This window comes from Manis pentadactyla, chromosome 5 (genome assembly GCF_030020395.1).
Source record: "Manis pentadactyla isolate mManPen7 chromosome 5, mManPen7.hap1, whole genome shotgun sequence".
Taxonomy (NCBI): Eukaryota; Metazoa; Chordata; class Mammalia; order Pholidota; family Manidae; genus Manis; species Manis pentadactyla.
In genome coordinates this window covers 111,529,536-111,556,096 of record NC_080023.1, presented here as the reverse complement: position 1 = coordinate 111,556,096, position 26,561 = coordinate 111,529,536, and the positions used below count along the sequence as shown (strand labels likewise).

Genomic DNA, 26,561 nt, shown 5'->3' with positions numbered 1-26,561 from the left:
GGTTACATGACTTACCTCCAAGTCTTTGATCCATTTTGAGTTTACTTTTGTGTATTGAGTTAGGCATTAATCCAGTTTCATTCTCTTACATTTAACTGTCCAGTTTTGGCAACACCAGCTGTTGAAGAGGCTCTTATTTCCCATTGTATATCCATGGCTCCTTTATCATATATTAATGGACCATATGTGCTTAGGTTGATATCTGGACTCTATTCTCTTCCACTCGTTTATGGGCCTGTTCTTGTGCCAGTAACAAATTGTGTAAATTACTGTGGCTTTGTAGTAGAGTTTGAAGTTGGGAAGCGAGATCTGCCCTGCTTTATTCTTCCTTCTCAGGACTGCTTTGGCTATTCGGGGTCTTTTGTGGTTCCATATAAATTTTAGAACTATTTGTTCCAGTTGGTTGAAGAATGCTGTTGGTATTTTGATAGGGATTCATTTATTCTATAGATTGCTTTAGGCAGGATGGCCATTTTGAAAATATTAATTCTGCCTAGCCAAGAGCATAGAACGAATTTCCATTTATTAGTATCCTCTTTAATTTCTCTTAAGAGTGTCTTATACTTTACAGGGTAGAGGTCTTTCACTTTCTTGTTTAGGTTTATTTCTAGTACCTGATATAGTCCCACTTGTTCATTTTTGCTTTGTTTCCCTTATCCAGGGAGATATGTTCCTGAAAAAGTATTTTATTCTTTTTGATGCAATTGTGAATGGAATTCTTTTCCTGATTTCTCTTTCTGCTAGTTCATCATTAGTGTATAAGAAAGCAGATTTCTGTGTATTAATTTTGTGTCCCGCTACTTTGCTGAATTCAGATATTAGTTCTAGTAGTTTTAGAGTGGATTCTTTAGGGTTTTCTTATGTACAACATTATGTCATCTGCCAACAGTGACAGTTTGGCTTCTTCCTTACCAATCTGTATGCCTTTTATTTCTTTGTGTTGTCTGATTGCCAAGGCTAGGATCTCCTGTACTATTTTGAATAAAAGCGGGGAGAGTGGGCATCTTTGTCTTGTTCCCAATCTTAGGGGAAAAGCTTTCAGCTTCATGCTGTTAAGTATAATGTTGGCTATGGGTTTGTCCTACATGGCATTTATTATGTTGAGGTACTTGCCCTCTATACCCATTTTGTTAAGAGTTTTTATCAGAATGGATGCTGAATTTTTTTAAATGCTTTTTCAGCATCTATGGAGATGATCGTGTGATTTTTGTCCTCCTTTTTGTTGATCTGGTAGATGATGATGGATTTTCTAATGTTGTACCATCCTTGTGTCCATGAAATGAATCCCACTTGATCATGGCGTATGATCCTCTTGATGTATTCTTGAATTCGTTTTGCTAATATCTTGTTGAATATATTGCATCTATGTTCATCAGGGATATTGGTCTGTAGTTTTCTTTTTTTGTGGTGTCTTTGCCTGGTTTTGGTATTAGAGTGATGTTGGCCTCGCAGAATGAGTTTGGGAGTATTCCTTCCTCTTCTAGTATTTGGAAAACTTTAAGGGGAATGGGTAATATGTCTTCTCTAAATGTCTGATAAAATTCAGCAGTGTATCCAACTGGTCTTGGAGTTTTGTTCTTTGGTAGTTTCTTGATTACCAATTCAATTACATTGCTGGTAATTGTTCTGTTCAGATTTTGTTTGTTCCTTGGTCACTCTTGGAAGTTTGTATATTTCTAGAAAGTTGTCCATTTCTTCTAGGTTATCCAGTTTGTTAGCATATACATATCATAGTATTCTCTAATCATTCTTTTTATTTCTGTGGTGTCCGTCGTGATTTTTCTTTTCTCGTTTCTGATTCTGTTTGTGTGTGTAGATTCTCTTTTTTTTCTCTTAAGAAGTCTGGCTAGGGGTTTATCTATTTGGTTTATGTTCTCAAAGAACCAGCTCTTGGGTTCATTGATTTTTTCTATTTTTTCATTCTTCTCTATTTTATTTATATATTCTCTGATCATTATTCTGTCCTTCCTACTGCTGACTTTGGGCCTCATTTGTTCTCTTTTTCCAGTTTCAATACTAGTGAATTTAGACTACTCATTTGGGATTGTTCTTCCTTCTTTAAATAAGACTGGATTACTATTCACTTTCCTCTTAGAATGCCTTTGCCGTGTTCCACAGAAGTAGGGGCATTGTGCTGTTGTTTTCATTTGTCTCCATAAATTGCTTGATCTCTGTTTTAATTTGGTCATTGAACCACTGATTACATAGGAGCATGTTGTTAAGCCTCCATGTGTCTGTAAACCTTTTTGCTTTCTTTATACAATTCATTTCTAGTTATATACCTTTTTGGTCTGAGAAGTTGGTTGGTACAATTTCAATCTTCTTGAATTTACTGAGGCTCTTTTTGTGGCCTAGTGTGTGGTCTATTCTGGAAAATGTTTCATTTGCACTTAAGAAGAATGTGTATCCTGATGCTTTTGGATATAGAGTTCTGTAGATGTTCGTTAGGTCCATCTGTCAGTGCCTCTGTATCCTTACTCATTTTCTGTCTGGTGGATCTATCCTTTGGAGTGAGTGGTGTGTTGAAGTCTCCTAGAATGAATGCATTGCATTCTATTTCCTCCTTTAATTATGTTACTATTTGTTTCACATATGTAGGTGCTCCTGTGTTTGCATGCATAGATATTTATAATGGTTATGTCCTCTTGTTGGACTGACCCCTTTATCATTATGTAATGTCCTTCTTCATCTCATCTTACTTTCTTTGATTTGAGGTCTATTTTATCTGATACAAGTACTACAACACCTGCTTTTTTTCTCCCTATTTTTGCATGAAATATCTTTTTCCATACCTTCTCTTTTAGTATATCCTTGGATCTGAGGTGAGTCTTCTGTAGGCTGCATATAGATGCATCCTTATTTTTTATCCATTCTGTTACTTTGTATCTTTTGATTGGTGCATTCAGTCCATTTACATTTAGGGTGATTATCAATAGATATGTACTTACTGCCATTGCAGGCTTTGGATTCGTGGTTACCAAAGGTTCAAGGGTAGCTTCTTTACTATCTAACCATCTAACTTAACTCACTTACTATGATATGGTAAGCAAAGTCTGATGATTCTTTATTTCTCTCCCTTCTTTTTCTTCCTCCTCCACTATTTATATGTTAGGTGTTTTATTCTGTACTGTTTTGTGTTTCCCTTGACTGATTTTGTGGATAGCTTATTTTATTTTGCATTTAGTTAGTATTTGGATGGGCTACTTTCTTTGCTGTAGTTTTATTTTCTCTGGTGACAGCCATTTAGACTTAGGAGCACTTCCATCTAGAGCAGTCCCTTTAAAATAGAGATGGTTTGTGGGAGGTAAATTCCCTCAACTTTTGCTTGTCTGGTAATTGTTTAATCCCTCCTTCAAATATTTTTTTTCCCTCAGCTTTATAAAAATTTTGGTATCATTAATCTATAATTACATGAAGAACATTATGTTTACTGGGCTCCTCCCTTCACCAAGTCCCCCCCTACATACCCCTCCACAGTTACTGTCTGTCAGTGTAGTAAGATGCTGTAAAATCACTACTTGCCTTCTCTGTGTTGCACAGCCCTCCCTGTGCCCCACTCCACACTATACATGCTAATTGTAATGCCCCCTTTCTTTTTCCACGCCCTTGTCCCTCCCTTCCCACCCATCCTCCCTATTCCCTTTCCCTTTGGTAAGTATAAGTCAATTCTTGGGTTCTGTGATTCTGCTGCTGTTTTGCTCCTTCAGTTTTCCTTTGACCTTATACTCCACATATGAGTGAAATCATTTGGTACTTGTCTTTCTCTGACTGGCTTATTTCACTGAGCATAATACCCTCTAGCTCCATCCATGTTGTTGCAAATGGTATATCTGTTTTTTGCTTATGGCTGAGTAATATTCCATTGTGTATATGTACCACATCTTTATCCATTCATCTACTGATGGACATTTAGGTTGCTTCCATATCTTGACTATTGTAAATAGTGCAGCGATAAACATAGGGGTGCATCTGTCTTCTTCAAACTGGAGTGCTGCATTCTTAGGGTAAATTCCTAAGAGTGGATTTTCTGGGTCAGATGGTATTTCTATTTTGAGCATTTTGAGGAACCTCCATACTGCTTTCTACAATAGTTGAACTAATTTACATTCCCATCAGCAGGGTAGGAGGGTTCCCCTTTCTCCACAACCTCACCGACATTTGTTGTTGATTGTCTTTTGGATGGTAGCCATCCTTACTGGTGTGAGGTGATATCTCATTGTGGTTTTAATTTGCATTTCTCTGATGACAAGCGATGTGGAGCATCTTTTCATGTGTCTGTTGGCCATCTGAATTTCTTCTTTAGAGAACTGTCTATTCAGCTCCCCTGCCCATTTTTTAATTGGATTATTTTCTTTTTGTTTGTTGAGCTGTGTGAGCTCTTTATATATTTTGGATGTCAACCCTTTATCGGATCTGTCATTTATGAATATATTCTCCCATACTGTAGGGTGCCTTTTTCTTCTATTGATGGTGACCTTTGCTGTACAGAAGATTTTTAGCTTGACATAGTCCCACTTGTTCATTTTTGCTTTTGTTTCCCTTGCCCGGGGAGATATGTTCATGAAGAAGTCGCTCATGTTTATGTCCATGAGATTTTTGCCTATGTTTTTTTCTAAGAGTTTTATGGTTTCATGACTTACATTCAGGTGTTTGATCCATTTCAAATTTACTTTTGTGTATGGGGTTAGACAATGATCCAGTTTCATTCTCTTACATGTAGCTGTCCAGTTTTGTTTAATCCCTCCTTCAAAGCAGCCTTCAAAGACTGTCATTTCCACATTGTATGTCCACGGCTCCTTTATCGTATATTAATTGGCCATATATGTTTGCATTAATGTTTGGAGTCTCTATTCTGTTCCACTACTCTGTGGCTCTCTTCTTGTGCCAGTACCAAATTGTCTTGATTAGTTTGTAGTAGATTGAGTTTGTAGTAGAGCTTGAAGTTGTGGAGCGAGATCCCCCCCCACTTTATTCTTTCTTCTCAGGATTGCTTTAGCTATTCGGGGCCTTTGGTGTTTCCATATGAATTCTTGAACTATTTATTCCAGTTCATTGAAGAATGCTGTTGGTAATTTGATAGGAATTGCATCGAATCTGTATATTGCTTTGGGCAGGGTGGCCATTTTGATGATATTAATACTTCCTAGCCAGGAGCATGGAATGAGTTTCCATTTGTTAGTGTCCTCTTTAATTTCTCTTAAGAGTGTGTTGCAGTTTTCAGGGTATAGGTCTTTCACTTCCTTGGTTAGGTTTATTCCTAGGTATTTTATTCTTTTTGATGCTATCGTGAATGGAATTCTTTTCCTGATTTCTCTTTCTATTAGTTCATTGTAAGTGTATAGGAAAGCCACAGATTTCTGTGTGTTAATTTTGTATCCTGCAACTTTGCTGAATTCCGATATTAGTTCTGGTAGTTTTGGAGTGGAGTCCTTAGGGTTTTTTATGTACAATACCATGTCATCTGCAAATAGTGACAGTTTGACTTCTTCTTTACCAATCTGGATTCCTTGTATTTCTTTGTTTTGTCTAATTGCCATGGCTAGGACCTGCAGTAGTATGTTTAATAACAGTGGGGAGAGTGGGCATCCCTGTCTTGTTCCCAATCTCGAGGAAAAGCTTTCAGCCTCTCGCTATTCATATGATGTTAGCTGTGGGTTTTACCATATATGGCCTTTATTATGTTGAGGTACTTGCCCTCTATACCCATTTTGCTGAGAGTTTTTATCATGAATGGATGTTGAATTTTGTCGAATGCTTTTTCAGCATCTATGGAGATGGTCATGTGGCTTTTGTCCTTCTTTTTGTTGATGTGGTGGATGATGTTGATGGAGTTTTGAATGTTGTATCATCCTTGCATCCCTGGGATGAATCCCACTTGGTAATGGTGTATGATCCTTTTGATGTATTTTTGAATTTGGTTTGCTAATATTTTGTTGAGTATTTTTGCATCTACGCTCATCAGGGATATTGGTCTGTCGTTTTCTTTTTTGGTGGGATCTTTGCCTGGTTTTGATATTAGGGTGATGTTGGCTTCATAGAATGAGTTTGGGAGTATTCCCTCCTCTTCTATTTTTTGGAAAACTCTAAGGAGAATGGGTATTATGTCTTCTCTGTGTGTCTGATAAAATTCCGAGGTAAATCCATCTGGCCCGGGGGTTTTGTTCTTTGGTAGTTTTTTGATTACCGCTTCAATTTCGTTGCTGGTAATTGGTCTGTTTAGATTTTCTGTTTCTTTCTGGGTCAGTCTTGGAAGGTTGTATTTTTCTAGGAAGTTGTCCATTTCTCCTAGGTCTTCCAGCTTGTTAGCATATAGGTTTTCATACTATTCTCTAATAATTCTTTGTATTTCTGTGGGGTCTGTCGAGATTTTTCCTGTCCCATTTCTGATTCTGTTGATGTGTGTTGACTCTCTTTTTCTCTTAATGAGTATCTCTAGAGGCTTATCTACTTTGTTTATTTTCTTGAAGAACCAGCTCTTGGTTTCATTGATTTTTTCTATTGTTTTATTCTTCTCAATTTTATTTATTTATTCTCTCATCTTTATTAAGTCCCTCCGTCTGCTGACCTTAGGCCTCATTTGTTCTTCTTTTTACAATTTCGATAACTGTGACATCAGACTATTCATTTGGGATTGTTCTTCCTTCTTTAAATAGGCCTGGATTGCTATATACTTCCCTCTTAAGACTGCTATTTTTGCTGCGTCCCACAGAAGTTGGGGCTTTGTGTTGTTGTTGTCATTTATTTACATATATTGCTGGATCTCCATTTTAATTTGGTCATTGATCCATTGACTATTTAGGAGCATGTTGTTAAGCCTCCATGTGTTTGTGAGCCTTTTTGCTTTCTTTGTACAATTTATTTCTAGTTTTACATCTTCGTCGTCTGAAAAGTTGGTTGGTACAATTTCAATGTTTTTGAATTTACTGAGGCTCTTTTTGTGGCCTAGTATGTGGTCTATTCTGGAGAATGTTCCATGTGCACTTGAGAGGAATGTGTATCCTGTTGCTTTTGGATGTAGAGTTCTATAGATGTCTATTAGGTCCATCTGTTGTAGTGTCTCTGTGTCCTTACTTATTTTCTGTCTGGTGGATCTGTCCTTTGGACTGAGTGTTGTGTTAATGACTCCCACAACGAATGGATTGCATTCTATTTCCTCGTTTAATTCTGTTAGCATTTGTTTCACATATGTTGGTGCTCCTGTATTGGGTGCATGTATGTTTATAATGGTTATATCTTCAGGTTGGACTGAGCCCTTTATCATTATGTAGTGTCCTTCTTTATCTCTTGGGACTTTCTTTGTTTTGAAGTCTATTTTGTCTGATACTAGTATTGCAACACCTGCTTTTTTCTTCCTGTTGTTTGCATGAAATATCTTTTTCCATCCCTTGACTTTTTGTCTGTGCATGTCTTTGGGTTTGAGGTGAGTCTCTTGTAAGCAGCATATAGAGGGGTATTGCTTTTTTATCCATTCTATTACTTTGTGTCTTTTGATTGGTGCATTCAGTCCATTTACATTTAGGGTGATTATTGAAAGATATGTACTTATTGCCATTGGAGGCTTTAGATTCATGGTTACCAAAGGTTCAAGGTTAGCTTCTTTACTACCTTACTATCTAACTTATCTCGCTTATTGAGCTATTATAAACACAGTCTGATGATTATTTCTCTCCCTTCTTATTCCTCCTCCTTCATTCTTCATATGTTGGGTGTTTTGTTCTGTGCTCTTTTTAGGAGTGCTCCCATCTAGAGCAGTCCCTCTAAGATACCCTGTAGAGGTGGTTTGTGGGAGGCAAATTCCCTCAAATTTCGCTTCTCTGGGAATTGTTTAATCCCTCCTTCATATTTAAATGATAATCGTGCTGGATACAGTATCCTTGGTTCAAGGCCCTTCTGTTTCATTGCATTAAATATATCATGACCTTTTTTCTCTCTCTGGCTGACTTTAATACTCTGTCCTTGTCCTTGATCTTTGCCATTTTAATTATTATGTGTCTTGGTGTTGTCCTCTTTGGGTCCCTTCTGTTGGGATTTCTGTGTGATTCCATAGTCTGAGCAACTATTTCCTCCCCCGGTTTGGGGACGTTCTCAGCAATTATTTCTTCAAAGACACTTTCTATCCCTTTTTCTCTCTTCTTCTTCTTCTGGTACCCCTATAATGCAGATATTGTTCCTTTTGGATTGGTCACACAGTTCTCTTAATATTGTTTCATTCCTGGAGATCCTTTTATCTCTCTCTGCATCAGCTTCTATGCATTCCTGTTCTCTGGTTTCTATTCCATCAATGGGGTCTTGCATCTTATCCCGTCTGCTTATAAATCCTTCCACAGATTGTTTCACTTCTGTAATCTCCCTCCGGATATCATCCCTTAGCTCTTGTATATTTCTCCACAGCTCTGTCAGTATGTTTATGATTTTTATTTTGAATTCTTTTTCAGGAAGACTGGTTAGGTCTGTCTCCTTCTCAGGGGTTGTGATTTTGGTCTGTATCAAATTATTTTGCCTTTTCATGGCGATAGAGATAGGTTGTGGAGCTTGCGCAAGTGATGGCTGGGAGAATGTCCCTTCTTGTTGGTTTGTGGCCTTCCTCTCCTGGGAGAACAGCGACCTCTAGCAGCTTGTGCTGGGCAGCTGCACACAGACAGGGCTTCTGATTCTTGCCCGGATGCTATGGAGTTTAGCTCTATGGTTGCTGTGGGCGTGGCCAGACTCAGGCTGCTGCTATGATATGGCTGAGCAGAGTCGGAGGGGAAACGGCCGGGAGGCTGTTTATCTCCGTGAGGGGCCTCTGAGCTGCCCTGCTGTCCAGGGGATTAGGGTGCCCAGAGTTCCTCGGGATTCTCTCAGCTGCTGGGCTAAGTGTCCTGGGATGCTTCCCTCCAGCTGTGGGGTCCCTGTCCCTTTAAGACTTTCAAAAAGCACTCGCTTTTCTTTGTCCCAGGGACACCAGCTTGGGGGACCCACTCACAGGTCTTACTGTCATGTTTCCCTTGTTTCCAGCACCCCACACATGCACTGTGTCTGCGCTCTGGTGCGGATGGCTAGGGCTTGGTGTTTATCAGTCCTGGGCTCCCTGTCCCTCCCCGCTCCGACTCCTCTCCTCCCGCAGGGATCTGGGGTGAGAGGCACTCGGTTCCCTCCGGGCCGTGGCTTCTATCTTACCCCCTTCGCGTGGTGCTGGGTTTTCGCAGGTGTGGATGTAGTCTGGCTGTTGTCCTGTGTCTCTGGTCTCTCTTTTAGGAAGAGTTGTATTTGTTGTATTTTCAAAAATATGTGTGGTTTTGGGAGGAGATTTCTGCTACTCTACTCATGCCGTCATCTTGGCTCCCCCTCTCCCTCCTTCAAATTTAAATGATAATCTTGCTGGATACAGTATCCTTGGTTCAAGGCCCTTCTGTTTCATTGAATTGAATATGTCATGCCATTCTCTTCTGGCCTATAAGGTTTCCACTGAGAAGTCTTATGATACCCTACTGGGTTTTCCTTTGTAGGTGGTCTTTTTTCTCTCTCTGGCTGCTTTTAATACCCAGTCCTTGTCTATTATCTTTGCCATTATAATTATTATATGTTTTGGTGTTGTCCTCCTTGGGTCCCTTGTGTTGGTAGATCTGTGGACTTCCATGGTCTCAGAGACTATTTCCTACCCCAGATTGGGGAAGTTTTCAGCAATTATTTCTTTAAAGTCACTTTCTACTCTTTTTCTCTCTCTTCTCTGGAACAATAATGCAAATATTGTTCCATTTGGATGTGTCAGCTGGAAGAACGAAGTCCCTTCCTGCTTGCTGGTCACCTTGCCCATCTCCGCTGCCTGTGCCAGTCAACTGCACACAGGGAGTAGCCTCTGGGTTAAACCTCTGAGCTGCCATGGGCAGGGTGGCCCTTGGGATCGCCTAGGGCACTCACAGTGTTTGCAGGCAATCAGTGCATGTTTGCCATGAGAACAGAGCCCCTACATGCTTCGCAGACTCCGTGCCATTTTCCTCTGCCTGTGCTGATTCAAAAAGACATATGCTCCCTATTTTATCACAGCACTATTTACAACAGCCAAGTCATGGAGGCAACCTAAGTGTCCATCAATATATGAGTGGATAAATAAGATGTGATGCCTATACACAATGGAATATTATTCAGCCATAAGAAACCAAATCCTACCATTTGCAACAACATGGATGGAGCTAGAGGGTATTATGATAAATGAAATAAGCCAGGTGGAGAAAGACAAGTACCAAATGATATTGCTCATCTGTGGAGTATAACAACAAAGCAAAAATTGAAGGAATAAAACAGCAGCAGACTCACAGACTCCATGAATGGACTAGCGGGCTGGGGAGAGTGGTTGGGGAGGGAGGCAGAAGGGGATTAAGGGGCATTATAATTAGCACACATAATATAGGTAGGTCAAGGTGAAGGCAGTACAGTATGGAGAAGACAAGTAGTGACTCTATAGTATCTTACTATGCTGATGGACAGTGACTGCAATGGGGTGTGTGGGGACTTGATCACATGGGTGAATGTTGTAACCACAATGGTGCTCATGTGAAACCTTCATAAAATTGTACATCAATGATATCTTAATAAAAATACATATAGTTCAATCAAAATTATCCAGTGTGAACTACAAAGAAGAAAAGAATAGAAAAAAGATCAGGTCACCCAAGAGCTATAAGGTATTAACAATGGTCTAATGCACATGTAACTGGAATCCCAGAAGAAGAGGGGAAAAACAATAAGAAAATAGAGCAAAAACTATTTGAAGAGATAAGAGAAGAAAACTTTCCTAGCCGAATGAAAGACAACTGTAAGTCCAATAATTTTAGAGAACCACAAGCAGGATAAATATTTTGTGTGTGCATGTGTGTGCGCACACACACATGCATGTATACATATATACCTGTATCTCTAGCTCTAACTAGATGCACTGTAGAATTCTATACTCAGTAAGAATATCTTTCAAAAATGTATCCTGATAAACAAAAGCTGACAGCTCATTGCCAATAGACTGCACAAAAAATCCAAAAAATGAAGAGCATTGCAATTGGTAAAAATGCAAGTAAATATATTTTTAAAAGTTCTGTTCTCATAAAAATTGTTTTAAAAGGTAATTGTTTAAAGAAAAATAATAAAGTATAGCAGAAAGGGTGGGAAGAAATGGAGCTTTATTATAGTAAAATTTTTATACTATACATGCAGTGATATAATGCTATTTGAATGTAGACTATAAGTTAAAATATATATTATAAACCCTTGAAGTCCAGTAAAAAAATGACATATAACTATGAAGCCAAAAGTAGAGATACAATAAAGTCATTATAAAATCTCAAATGATCCAAAAGACAGGAGGAAAAAGGCACAAAGAATAGATGAAAGAAGTAGAATAAAAGATGGTAACTTTAAATCCAATCATATCACAGTAATTACATTAATGTAGATGGTCTAAAGCTATGAATGTTGATAGAGGGGGAGGCTGGGTGTGGAAGGCCAGAGGACTCAGGGGGGTATAAGGGAACTTTCTGTACCTTCTACTCAGTTTTGCTATGAACCTAAAACTGCTCTAAAAAATGGGATTATTGTACAAAATTCACCAATCATTATTACAAATACTTTTAATTAAATATTTATGGAGAAAAGCTATTATCTCTGAATTAAGCTCCAGAAAGGTAGGGACTTTATCTATCTTGCTCCCTGCTGTGTACTCAGTCCCTAGAAAAGTGCTAAACACATTATTAATTCCGTTCTTCCCTCATGCGTTTTACTTGTGGGGGAAGGTGGAGTGGTGGCTGGGAATAAATAAACCATTATATAACGTATTAACGTCAAAAGGTATAATGTGATAAAATATGAATCTTAAGAAACATTCCCAATTAAACATTAGAATTAAATGTTCTAACCAAACTAAACGTTATTGACTAAACATTTTTCAGTATTATCTATTGATCTCTAAATATACTGCTCTGATTTAAAAAATCCACCTGGGAAACAAACTCTCAAAATTACTAAGAACAAAAATAACTATTATTGTACAATAGCTGTACAGAAAAACATATGCACATTTTATTTTTAAGGACAATATATCTAATGAGAACAAAATGTAAAAGTACCTAATGAGTATCACTGGAAAGGCAGACTTGGAGATTTTCAGATCATGATAAACTCATATCTTTTCTTTGAATGAAATTAACTATTCCCTCCCTTCTGGTAACCAGTCGAAAAACACTTTTCCTAACGCTAGTTTCAACTGTAAAGACGATTGGATAATTATCCTGAAAGTATCTATACAAATGCAAAATAGGTTTTCAAGACACACAAAGCAATTAGCAGTAAATCTCCTCTGCATCCACTCTACAGGACACATCATACCACACTATCTCGCACATAACTGTAACTATTAAAGGTTTGCTCTATCATCTCTTAGGAGTTAAATAATATCCTATTTAAAAAACTAAAGCTAAAAGAGAAACCACTTACTACTAAAAATCAGCTCATCTAATTTCCCCCAAAAAAAGAACAATTTCATGTTTTATTTCTATATTCCTTATACATTTTGAGTAGATTGTTTAGCATATTAATTCACTAAGAACCCACTCTGTCAGCTAAGAATCTGAAATCTTTCCAAAGCTAATTACTTTCACAGACTTAACATTTTTTTATCTAAGAGTACATATTTGTGGACACCAGTTTAAATGGAAAATAATGTCCTTCTGAATTATTTCTTAATATACTTACCCAGAAAACTGTCCCATTTATTTCCCCTTCTTTGACTTTTTTTTTTTACTATTTTCATTGTTCTATAATTTACTAACATTAATTTTTAAATATTCACAAATATCTAATTAGTAACTGTTTTCAACAAACTTAAAATCAAGAACAAACAAATGTTTGACAAATACAGTACCTGACAGAGGATGCTCTTGGCCCATGATCTCTGGAATCCATCACCCAGCCAACATGATACTCTAGAGGGGGATTTGTACTGTGTCTTGTTTTTCTCTTTCTTGGACTCTAAAGAACAACAGGTCAAACATTGCAATTACTTTCAGTAGTTTAACCTTCACAAGTTAATTAAAACCCTCTGACTATAAACCAACTGAAGCATTTTCATACTGTGGATGACACACTGTGAAATCACATAAAGTCACAAAACTCAAACACCTCACATACAAGTTACAAAACTTAACAAACATGGCCCTATGCTAGATTTCAACAAAAAGCTTAAAGGAAATACAATTTAGCATTTGATTCTTCTTTAGACCTTCTGATCATTTTTAATTACACTACCAGATTGTAAATAAGTTATTCTTTAACCTGAAAAAACATCGCTATAGGAAAATACCATTTTTAAATGAATTCTAGGAGTTAAATATCCTATTTAAAAACTAAAGCTAAAACAGGAGAAAACTAAAGCTAAAACAACCGAAAACAGAATTATTTTAAGGTGATAGAAACTAAAAAGTCTAATTTTGTAATTTTAAAGAATACAAAGCACAGGCTTTGTATCCCAGGTTATTTCATGTACCTTTACATCAATGGCTTTTGGTTCTTTAACAGGGTAAAATCTCGGTGTTTTGTTTGGATCTTGTAGCCTGGGTGTTCGAGGTGTTTTGTGTGTCCTTGTAGGGTAAATTCTAGGAGATTCTGGAACTGCTGTACGCAGTGATTGGGCCATTGTTATTGAAGATATTTCTGAAACCTCTAACAGCCTCTGGGCTAATTCATCAGTCCAATCTGCAAAATAAAAATCTGTTAAAAGTATTTAGAGACTAGGAAAATATTTTACTTGACAACAAAAATTATTCTGAATTTCTCTACTCTCAAAGGAATTTTTCATTAGAAACTAAAATATATAAGAATAAAAGGAACACTTATCTACCCATAACCTAGCTTGACTGAATTTTAGTTTTGCTATATCTGTATCTGAGTTTTAAAAAAATATTGTTCAGCCATAAAAAAAAGAAATCCAGTCATTTACAACAACTTGGATGTACCTAGAGAATATTATGCTCAGTGAAATAAAGCAGGTGGAGAAAGAAAAATACCATATGATTTCACTTATTTGTGGAATGTAAAAACAAAACAGAATGAACAAAACAGTGTAGACTTATGTAGACACTGAGAAATGACGAGTGGTTATCATGGGAGAGGGGTTGGGGTGGGTGGGTGGGGAGGGCAAAAGAGATAAAAGGGGATCAAAAATTCTCAATCATAATGTAAGTTGGTCACAGGGATAGTAGTACAGCATGGTGAATATAGTCAGTGATTCTGTAAAATCTTTCTATGTTGACAGTAACCACACTAGAGTGGGTGAGGATTTAATAATATGTTAACTGTTGAGCCACTGTGTTGTATATTTGAAATCAATATAGGATTGTATATCAATACTTCAATAAAAATTTAAAAATTTAAAAAGAGAAAAATAGGCTCAAATCTACTGTGTATCCTTCTCTAATCCCATTTCAGTTTTCTTCCATCAGAGATAACCAAGCTCTTAAAATTTGTTATTTTTATCTATTGCTATATATGTAACAATATTACTTTGCATAATTAACTTTATATAAGGGAGGCATTATATGTATAATTTTGTAAGCTTTTTCAGTCAATATTTTGTTTCTGACTTGATGCTTCAAGTTCTATTCAAATAGCTTTGGTATATTCATTTTCACTGGAGAATATTATGATATTATACAAATATATCAAAATTTATCCATTCTCTAGAAGGTACACATTTATGTTTAGTCCAAACTTTCGATATAATCAATGATACTGCATTATACATTGTTGAATATGCCTCTTTGTGCAGGTATGAGCATGTCTAAAGTTCTTATATCTGAAATGGAAATGCTGAGTCAAATGGCATATGCATCTTCTGACTTACTGAATACCCACTGCCAAATTGCTTTCTACAGTGGTTTCACCAATTTAAATTCCCACCAGCAGAATGTAAAATTCCCAGCAATTTAAGAGTACCTTTTATTCAGACTTTTAAATATTTTTCATCTCACGGAATTAACATGGTATTTGCATTTCCTTGGTTATTAGTGAAGTTGAGCATATTTTCATATATGTAGTTAGCTCTCAGATTTCCTCCTTCATAAACCTTCCTTTCATATACTTTGACTATATTTCTACTGGGTTATTCTACTTATTAGTTTGTGAAAATCTTGGGGTAAGATACTAAGTAAGCAAGCAGAAGTGTCAAAAATGTAGGCTCTATTTCTATGTGGTTTATCTTCAGACTTACCAACTTCTTTTGATTCATATCAAAATAACTTTTTGCTCACTCATTCAACAAATATTGAGCACCAACTATATACAAAGCACAATTCCAGACACAAGTTTGTAAACCCAAAGTGAACTTAGCCTACTTTATTTCCTAGTCTCCCTGTCTTGCCATTTCCCATCCCAATCCGTTTTCCTACTGTTACTAGAATGATTATTCTGAGAAGAAAATTAGGTCATTTCACATTTCTACTTAAAACCCATCAGTCTTTCCTATTTTCCTCTAGGGAAGTGTAGGCTGCTGATCATGCTGAATAAGACTTCCTGATACTGCCTCATCTATTCTCAGTCTCTACTTCAATCTTGGTGCCCCAAATGGCAACCTGCTTGTTGTTCCTGTTATCTTCATATCTTTTCATATGCTTTCTCCTCTGTCTGCCAGCCTCTTACCCTCACCTTTACACACCCAGTTGGATTCATATCCTTCCTATAATACCCAGAACAGATGTAACTATCCCTGAGAATGTTAAGCATTCCTTGACTATCTTCTGGAACAGAGTTAATGAGCTCATTTTTGTGCCACTTCTGCATTTTATCCATTTATTGATTTATTAAACTAAAATTTATTTTCTACATATCATCATTTTGGATGCTAAGAGCAAGTCCCAGAGGTTCCATGGAAGCAGGGCCCCAGTTTTATATTTGTATATCAGTACCTATAATAGTGCCTAAGAAAAAGTATATCTCTACCAAACAACTGAAAAACTTAATTGTGTTAATGCTGTTTTCCTATGCGCCCAAAAGATATAATCTTGGGGAAAAATCTATGATCATACATTGAAAATATGTTAAATCCAGCACTTTTGAAAAAGAAATATTTAAAAATCTAGGAGCAACAACTCAAGAATAGTAGTAAGCTTCCTAGCATCTAGATTATGGTCTCTAAATACCATTTCCCTCTGATCCAGTCCCCTAAGAGAAATAAAGCCTAGAGCACAAAGTATAATGTGTGCCTAGGAAGTTTTAAGCCAGAAAGCAGTGCTGATAAAAAACAAAAATACTAGCACAGGAGGGCAAGTACCTCAACATAATAAAGGCCATATATGACAAACCCATAGCCAACATCATACTTAACAGCGAGAAGCTGAAAGCCTTTCCTCTAAGATTGGGAAAAACACAGGGATGCCCACTCTACCCACTGTTATTCAACATAGTGCTGTAGGTCCTAGCCATGGCAATCAGACAAAACAAAGACATACAAGGCATCCAGATTGGTAAGGAAGAAGTCAAACTGTCACTATTTGCAGATGACATGATATTGTACATAAAAAACCCTAAAGACTCTACTCCAAAACTATTAGAACTAATATCTGAATTCAGCAAAGTTGCAGGATACAAAATTAATACACAGAAATCTGCTGCTTTCCTATACACTAATGATGAACTAGCAGAAAGAGAAATCAGGAAAACAATTCCATTCACAATAGCATCAAAAAGAATAAAATACCTAGGAATAAACCTAACCAAGGAAGTGAAAGACCTATACCCTGAAAACTACAAGACCCTCTTAAGAGAAATTAAAGAGGACACTAACAAATGGAAATCCATCCATGCTCTTGACTAGGAAGAATTAATATTGTCAAAATGGCCATCCTACCTAAAGCAATCTACAGATTCAATGCAATCCCTATCAAAATACCAACAGCATTCTTCAACAAAGTGGAACAAATAGTTTTAAATTTTATATGGGACCACAAAAGATGCTAAACAGCCACAGCAATCCTGAGAAGGAAGAATAAAGCAGGGGGGATCTCGCTTCCCAACTTCAAACTCTACTACAAAGCCACAGTAATCAAGACAATTTGGTACTGGCACAAGAACAGACCCACAGACCAGTGGAACAGAACAGATACTCCAGATATTAACGCAAACATATATGGTCAATTAATATATGATAAAGGAACCATAGACATACAATGGGGAAATGACAGTCTCTTCAACAGCTGGTGTTGGCAAAACTGGACAGCTACATGTAAGAGAATGAAACTGGATCATTGTCTAATCCCATACACAAAAGTAAATTTGAAATGGATCAAAGACCTGAATGTAAACCATGAAACCATAAAACTCTTAGAAATGGCAAAAATCTCTTGGACATAAACATGAGTGACTTCTTCATGAACATATCTCCCTGGGCAAGGGAAACAAAAGCGAAAATGAAAAAGTAGGACTATATCAAACTGAAAAGCTTCTGTACAGCAAAGGACACCATCAATAGAACAAAAACACATACTACAGTATGGGAGAATATATTCATAAATGACAGATCTGATAAAGGGTTGACATCCAAAATATATAAAGATCTCACACACCTCAACAAACAAAATGCAAATAATCCAATTTAAAAATGGGCAGAGGAGGAGAGGGGGCGGAAGATGGCGGCGTGAGTAGAGCAGCGGAAATCTCCTCCCAAAACAACATATATCTATGAAAATATAACAAAGACAACCCTTCCTAGAATAAAGACCAGAGGACACAGGACAATATCCAGACCACATCCGCACCTGAGAGAACCCAGCGCCTCGCGAAGTGGGTGAGATACAAGCCCCGGCCCCGCGGGAGACGAGCGCCCCTCCCCCCAGCTCCCGGCGGGAGAAGAGCAGGCAGAGCGGGAGGGAGACGGAGCCCAGGGCTGCCGAACACCCAGCCCCAGCCATCCGGGCCAGAGTGTAGGGCCCTCGATACTGGGAAAACAGGGCAGCAAGAACAGTGAGCAGGCACTGGAGGCTGGGCGCCAGAGGACATAAGAAAAGCGCGCGACCATTTTTTTTTTTTTGCTTTTTTGCTGCTTTGTTTTGGCGAGCGCTTTTTGGAAGTCTTAAAGGGACAGGGACCCCAATATTAGGGAAACAGGGCAGAAAGACCGGTGAGCAGAGGCCTGAAGCTGGCACCGGAGAATAAAGAAAAACGAACGACCACCTTTTTTTTTTTAATTAAAAAAAATTTTTTTTTTTTTTTAATTAAAAAAATTTTTTTTCTTGTTTTTTTTTTGTGGTCGTTGTTTTGTTTTGGCGGGTGCTTTTTGGAAGTCTTAAAGGGGCAGGGCGGGTCACTTAATCCAGAGGTAGGGAATCCGGGATCTCAGGGCACCCTAACCCCTGGGCTGCAGGGAGCAGGGAGGCCCCTTACGGAGATAAATAGCCTCCCAGCAGCTCCTGCTCCAACGCGACTCCACCATTTTGGAGTAGCTGCCCGAGCCAGGCCACGCCCACAGCAACAGCGGAGATTAACTCCATAGCAGCCGGGCAGGAAGCAGAAACCCTGTCTGCGCGCAGCTGCGCAGCACAAGCCACTAGAGGCCGCAGTTCTCCCAGGAGAGGAGGGCCACAAACCAACAAGAAAGGAAGTCCTTCCAGCCGTCACTCGTCCAAGTTCTGCAGACTATTCCTATCACCATGAAAAGGCAAAGCTACAGGCAGACAAAGATCACAGAGACAACACCAGAGAAGGAGACAGACCTAACCAGTCTTCCTGACAAAGAATTCAAAATAAGAATCATAAACATGCTGACAGAGATGCAGAGAAATACGCAAGAGAAATGGGATGAAGTCCGGAGGGAGATCACAGATGCCAGAAAGGAGATCGCAGAAATGAAACAAACTCTGGAAGGGTTTATAAGCAGAATGGATAGAATGCAAGAGGCCATTGATGGAATTGAAATCAGAGAACAGGAACGCATAGAAGCTGACATAGAGAGAGACAAAAGGATCTCCAGGAATGAAACAATATTAAGAGAACTGTGTGACCAATCTAAAAGGAGCAATATCCGTATTATAGGGGTCCCAGAAGAAGAAGAGAGAGGCAAAGAGATGGAAAGTATCTTAGAAGAAATAATTGCTGAAAACTTCCCCACACTGGGGGAGGAAGTAATCAAACAGACCATGGAAATACACAGAACCCCCAACAGAAAGGATCCAAGAAGGGCAACACCAAGACACATAATAATTAAAATGGCAAAGATCAAGGACAAGGAAAGAGTGTTAAAGGCAGCTAGAGAGAAAAAGGTCACCTATAAAGGGAAACCCATCAGGCTAACGTCAGATTTCTCAACAGAAACCCTACAGGCCAGAAGAGAATGGCATGATATATTTAATACAATGAAACAGAAGGGCCTTGAACCAAGGATACTGTATCCAGCACGACTATCATTCAAATATGACGGTGGGATTAAACAATTCCCAGACAAACAAAAGCTGAGGGAATTTGCTTTCCACAAACCACCTCTACAGAACATCTTACAGGGACTGCTCTAGATGGGAGCACTCCTAGAAAGAGCACAGCACAAAACACCCAACATATGAACAATTGAGGAGGAGGAATAAGAAGGGAGAGAAGAAAAGAATCTCCAGACAGTGTATATAACAGCTCAATAAGCGAGCTAAGTTAGGCAGTAAGATACTAAAGAGGCTAACCTTGAACCTTTGGTAACCACGAATTTAAAGCCTGCAATGGCAATAAGTACATATCTTTCAATAGTCACCCTAAATGTTAATGGGTTGAATGCACCAATCAAAAGACACAGAGTAACAGAATGGATAAAAAAGCAAGACCCATCTATATGCTGCTTACAAGAAACTCACCTCAAACCCAAAGACATGTACAGACTAAAAGTCAAGGGATGGAAAAACATATTTCAAGCAAACAACAGTGAGAAGAAAGCAGGGGTTGCAGTACTAATATCAGACAAAATAGACTTCAAAACAAAGAAAGTAACAAGAGATAAAGAAGGACACTACATAATGATAAAGGGCTCAGTCCAACAAGAGGATATAACCATTCTAAATATATATGCACCCAACACAGGAGCACCAGCATATGTGAAACAAATACTAACAGAACTAAAGGGGGATATAGACTGCAATGCATTCATTCTAGGAGACTTCAACACACCACTCACCCCAAAGGATAGATCCACTGGGCAGAAAATAAGTAAGGACACGGAAGCACTGAACAACACAGTAGAGCAGATGGACCTAATAGACATCTATAGAACTCTACATCCAAAAGCAGCGGGATATACATTCTTCTCAAGTGCACATGGAACATTCTCCAGAATAGACCACATACTAGGCCACAAAAAGAGCCTCAGAAAATTCCAAAAGATTGAAATCCTACCAACCAACTTTTCAGACCACAAAGGCATAAAACTAGAAATAAACTGTACAAAGAAAGCAAAGAGGCTCACGAACACATGGAGGCTTAACAACATGCTCCTAAATAATCAATGGATCAATGACCAAATCAAAATGGAGATCCAGCAATATATGGAAACAAATGACAACAACAACACTAAGCCCCTACTTCTGTGGGACGCAGCAAAAGCAGTCTTAAGAGGAAAGTATATAGCAATCCAAGCATATTTAAAAAAGGAAGAGCAATCCCAAATGAATGGTATAATGTCACAATTATCGAAATTGGAAAAAGAAGAACAGATGAGGCCTAAGGTCAGCAGAAGGAGGGACATAATAAAGATCAGAGAAGAAATAAATAAAATTGAGAAGAATAAAACAATAGCAAAAATCAATGAAACCAAGAGCTGGTTCTTTGAGAAAATAAACAAAATAGATAAGCCTCTAGCCAGACTTATTAAGAAGAAAAGAGAGTCAACACAAATCAACAGTATCAGAAACGAGAAAGGAAAAATCACGACGGACCCCATGCAAAGAATGCAAAGAATTATTGGAGAATACTATGAAAACCTATATGCTAACAAGCTGGGAAACCTAGGAGAAATGGACAACTTCCTAGAAAAATATAACCTTCCAAGATTGACCCAGGAAGAAACAGAAAATCTAAACAGACCAATTACCAGCAACGAAATTGAAGAGGTAATCAAAAAACTACCAAAGAACAAAACCCCCGGGCCAGATGGATTTACCTCGGAATTTTATCAGACATACAGGGAAGACATAATACCCATTCTCCTTAAAGTTTTCCAAAAAATAGAGGAGGAGGGGATACTCCCAAACTCATTCTATGAAGCTAACATCACCCTAATACCAAAACCAGGCAAAGACCCCACCAAAAAAGAAAACTACAGACCAATATCCCTGATGAACGTAGATGCAAAAATACTCAACAAAATATTAGCAAACCGAATTCAAAAATACATCAAAAGGATCATACACCATGACCAAGTGGGATTCATTCCAGGGATGCAAGGATGGTACAACATTCGAAAGTCCATCAACATCATCCACCACATCAACAAAAAGAAAGACAAAAACCACATGATCATCTCAATAGATGCTGAAAAAGCATTTGACAAAGTTCAACATCCATTCATGTTAAAAACTCTCAGCAAAATGGGAATAGAGGGCAAGTACCTCAACATAATAAAGGCCATCTATGATAAACCCACAGCCAACATTATATTGAACAGCGAGAAGCTGAAAGCATTTCCTCTGAGATCGGGAACTAGACAGGGATGCCCACTCTCTCCACTGTTATTTAACATAGTACTGGAGGTCCTAGCCACGGCAATCAGACAAAACAAAGAAATACAAGGAATCCAGATTGGTAAAGAAGAAGTTAAACTGTCACTATTTGCGGATGACATGATACTGTACATAAAAAACCCTAAAGATTCCACCCCAAAACTACTAGAACTGATATCGGAATACAGCAAAGTTGCAGGATACAAAATCAACACACAGAAATCTGTGGCTTTCCTATATACTAACAATGAACCAACAGAGAGAGAAATCAGGAAAACAACTCCATTCACAATTGCATCAAAAAAAATAAAATACCTAGGAATAAACCTAACCAAAGAAGTGAAAGACTTATACTCTGAAAACTACAAGTCACTCTTAAGAGAAATTAAAGGGGACACTAACAGATGGAAACTCATCCCATGCTCGTGGCTAGGAAGAATTAATATCGTTAAAATGGCCATCCTGCCCAAAGCAATATACAGATTTGATGCAATCCCTATGAAACTACCAGCAACATTCTTCAATGAACTGGAACAAATAATTCAAAAATTCATATGGAAACACCAAAGACCCCGAATAGCCAAAGCAATCCTGAGAAAGAAGAATAAAGTAGGGGGGATCTCACTCCCCAACTTCAAGCTCTACTATAAAGCCATAGTAATCAAGATAATTTGGTACTGGCACAAGAGCAGAGCCACAGACCAATGGAACAGACTAGAGAATCCAGACATTAACCCAGACATATATGGTCAATTAATATTTGATAAAGGAGCCATGGACATACAATGGCGAAATGACAGTCTCTTCAACAGGTGGTGCTGGCAAAACTGGACAGCTACATGTAGGAGAATGAAACTGGACCATTGTCTAACCCCATATACAAAAGTAAACTCAAAATGGATCAAAGACCTGAATGTAAGCCATGAAACCATTAAACTCTTGGAAGAAAACATAGGCGAAAACCTCTTAGACATAAACATGAGTGACCTCTTCTTGAACATATCTCCCCGGGCAAGGAAAACAACAGCAAAAATGAGTAAGTGGGACTATATTAAGCTGAAAAGCTTCTGTACAGCAAAAGACACCATCAATAGAACAAGAAGGATCCCTACAGTATGGGAGAATATATTTGAAAATGACACATCCGATAAAGGCTTGACGTCCAGAATATATAAGGAGCTCTCACGCCTCAACAAACAAAAAACAAATAACCCAATTAAAAAATGGGCAGAGGAACTGAACAGACAGTTCTCCAAAAAAGAAATACAGATGGCCAACAGACACATGAAAAGATGCTCCACATCGCTAATTATCAGAGAAATGCAAATTAAAACTACAATGAGGTATCACCTCACACCAGTAAGGATGGCTGCCATCCAAAAGACAAACAACAACAAATGTTGGCGAGGCTGTGGAGAAAGGGGAACCCTCCTACACTGCTGGTGGGAATGTAAGTTAGTTCAACCATTGTGGAAAGCAGTATGGAGGTACATCAAAATGCTCAAAACAGACTTACCATTTGACCCAGGAATTGCACTCCTAGGAATTTACCCTAAGAATGCAGCAATCAAGTTTGAGAAAGACAGATGCACCCCTATGTTTATTGCAGCACTATTTACAATAGCTAAGAATTGGAAGCAACCTCAATGTCCATCAATAGATGAATGGATAAAGAAGATGTGGTACATATACACAATGGAATACTACTCAGCTATAAGAAAAGGGCAAATCCAATCATTTGCAGCAACATGGATGGAGCTGGAGGGTATTATGCTCAGTGAAACAAGCCAAGCGGAGAAAGAGAAATACCAAATGATTTCACTTATCTGTGGAATATAAGAACAAAGGAAAAACTGAAGGAACAAAACAGCAGCAGAATCACAGAACTCAAGAATGGACTAACAGGTACCAAAGGGAAAGGGACTGGGGAGGATGGGTGGGTAGGGAGGGATAAGGGGGGGAGAAGTAGGGGGATATTAAGATTAACATGCATGGGGGGGTAGGAGAAAAGGGAGGGCTGTACAACACAGAGAAGGCAAGTAGTGATTCTACAACATTTTGCTATGCTGATGGACAGTGACTGTAAAGGGGTTTATAGGGGAGACCTGGTATAGGGGAGAGCCTAGTAAACATAATATTCGTCATGTAAGTGTAGATTAGTGATAGCAAAAAAAAAAAAAAAAAAAAAAGGGCAGTTCCTGTGTGGTAACCTCCAACGAGTTCTACACAAGGGTATAAAGGGCATATAAAAGTGTAGGCAAAGGGTCTGTTTGTGTTTATACAGAGGATCAAAGCCTAATTGGGCTACCCCGAAAATGAACTAAGATACGATATGAAAAAGAACTTCCAACATCTGCACTCTCTGGAAGACTCATGCCAGAAGATGATCATCAAAAAACCCCAACAAAGATCCACGCACTGCTACAGCTGTAGATGCACTCATCCCACCAGTTCCTGGACCTGCCATGGGAATGAGGAAGGAGATATCTAAGCTGGCCTGTGCATACAGTAAAACAACAAAATTGGACTGGATCTATACTGTTGGAACTCAACCAAGAATTTGGAGAAGTGCAAATTGTAGCGCTCCAAAGTCTTACAACTACAAACTATTTATTGTTAAAAAAACATATGGCATGTGAACAGTCCCCAGGAATGGGTTGTTTTAATTTGTCTGATTTCTCTCAGACTGTTCAAGTTCATTTGGACAATATCCACCCTATCATAGATAAGTTTTCACAAATGCCTAAGGTGCCTAACTGGTTTTCTTGGTTTCACTGCAGATGGCTGGTAATTACAGATATGCTTTGGTTATGTAACTATACTCCTATTATGTTAACGTGTGTGCGCAATTTAAGTAGTAGCTTAAAACCTATACATGCTGAAGTTACTCTACAAGAAGATATGTCAAAGAAATAATCAATCTTCCCATGTTTTCTTCCGCCTGCTACTTCTATAGCTTTTCTTCTTCCTTCCTAATTACAACCCTTAAATAGAATTCGTGCCTCATATCAAATTTACCGAGTATCATAATTCTTCCAAGTGGTAAAGATACCTCAAGACAAATGCTGGGCATAGAAGCCACAGGGCATAAATATGCAAAGAAGTAAAAAGTTAACTTTTTCAAGCAATAAGGCTTCTCTCTCACTTACCAACTTCACATTTCCCTGTATGGCCCCGGAAGATGACTGGTTAGCCAGAGACGGGTAAGATTCCTCAAGGGAGGAACAACCTAAGACAGGCACAGTCGCAGGGGGGCCATCAGGTGAGAAATTGGGGATCAACAGAGGTGAGGCTTAGAACCTCACCCCCCCGTTCTGAGAGAAATCTTCTGCATACGTGGATGTTTTATTGCCCTGGTCTAGCTTGGATTAACACATAGTCTACAGGCACACACCTGATCATCTACATTTGCTCTCTTACAACACTAAACTATGTTTTCTACCTTTATCTTGTATCTACCTACCACTTCAGCATTTTATTAAAAATAATAATAATAAAGAGAGAAATGTGGTATCCACATATAAGTCAAGTATAAAAACCAAATGAGTATTCATATTTGAACTGACTGTTTATAGTTCATAATGCATGAGCAAAACCGAAAGTTTCTGTGATGACTGCCCTTGTACTGTTCACTATGTAACTTATTCATTATGTAAGAATTTGTTCTACATGTAAAAACTTGTTTGTTATGCCTCAGAAGATTGGAGACTGACAAAAATTAGGCTTGGGGTGGAATAATGATTGTGCATTGAGCATTGACTCCCCTATACAGAATTTTATTGTCGTTAACAACCATTTGATCAATAAATATGAGAGATGCCCTCACAAAAAAAAAAAAAAAAAAAAGGACAGACTTCCAATGGTAAAATAAATTAGTAACCAGGATGTAAGGTATAGCATAAGGAATATAGTCAAGATATTGTAACAGCCTGGTAGGGTGATAGCTGGAACCTAGAATTATGTATATAAATGTTCTACCACTGTGTTGTACACTTGAAACTCATGTAATGTAATAGTGTGTGTCAACTACCAAAAAAAAAAAAAAAAATGGGCAGAGGAGCTGAACAGACAGTTCTCCAAAGAAATTCAGATGGCCAACAGACACATGAAAAGATGCTCCACATCGCTAGTCATCAGAGAAATGCAAATTAAAACCACAATGAGATATCACCTCACACCAGTAAGGATCGCCACCATCCAAAAGACAAACAACAACAAACGTTGGCAAGGTTGTGGAGAAAGGGGAACCCTCCTACACTGCTGGTGGGAATATAAATTAGTTCAACCATTGTGAAAAGCAGTATGGAGGTTCCTCAAAAAGCTCAAAATAGAAATACCATTTGACCCAGGAATTCCACTCTTAGGAATTTACCCTAAGAATGCAGCAGCCCAGTTTGTAAAAGACATATGTACCCCTATGTTTATTGTAGCACTATTTACAATAGCCAAGAATTGGAAGCAACCTAAGGGTCCATCAGTAGATGAATGGATAAAGAAGGTGTGCTACATGTACACAATGGAATATTATTCAGCCATAAGAAGAAAACAAACCCTACCATTTGCAACAACATGGTTGGAGCTAGAGGGTATTATGCTCAGTGAAATAAGCCAAGCGAAGAAAGACAAGTATCAAATAATTTCACTCATCTGTGGAGTATAAGAACAAAGAAAAAACCTGAATGAACAAAACAGCAGCAGAATCACAGAACCCAAGAATGGACTAACAGTTACCAAAGAGAAAGAGACTGGGGATGATGGGGGAAAAAGGCAAGGGGCATTATGATTAGCATATATAATGAGGGGGGGCACAGGGACGGCTGTAGAACACAAAGAAGACAAGTAGTGTGACTCATA

At 38.2% G+C, this 26,561-nt stretch overlaps 1 protein-coding gene across 5 annotated transcripts in view; it reads right to left on the bottom strand.

Moving 5' to 3' along the window:
* LARP1B (La ribonucleoprotein 1B) overlaps positions 1-26,561 on the bottom strand; it is a 196,098-nt gene that overhangs the window by 35,564 nt on the left and 133,973 nt on the right. For 4 of the 5 annotated variants that reach the window (XR_008997858.1, XM_057502607.1, XM_057502609.1 and 1 more), the window contains 2 exons: positions 13,511-13,734; positions 12,890-12,996 (listed from right to left, as the gene is read on the bottom strand). Coding sequence is in view for 4 of the 5 variants with exons in the window: in XM_057502607.1 (XP_057358590.1) it covers positions 12,890-12,996; positions 13,511-13,734 (331 nt within the window). In the remaining variant the exon portion in view is untranslated. The remainder of the gene's footprint in view (positions 1-12,889; positions 12,997-13,510; positions 13,735-26,561) is intronic. The other variant, XM_057502608.1, reaches the window with a different exon arrangement.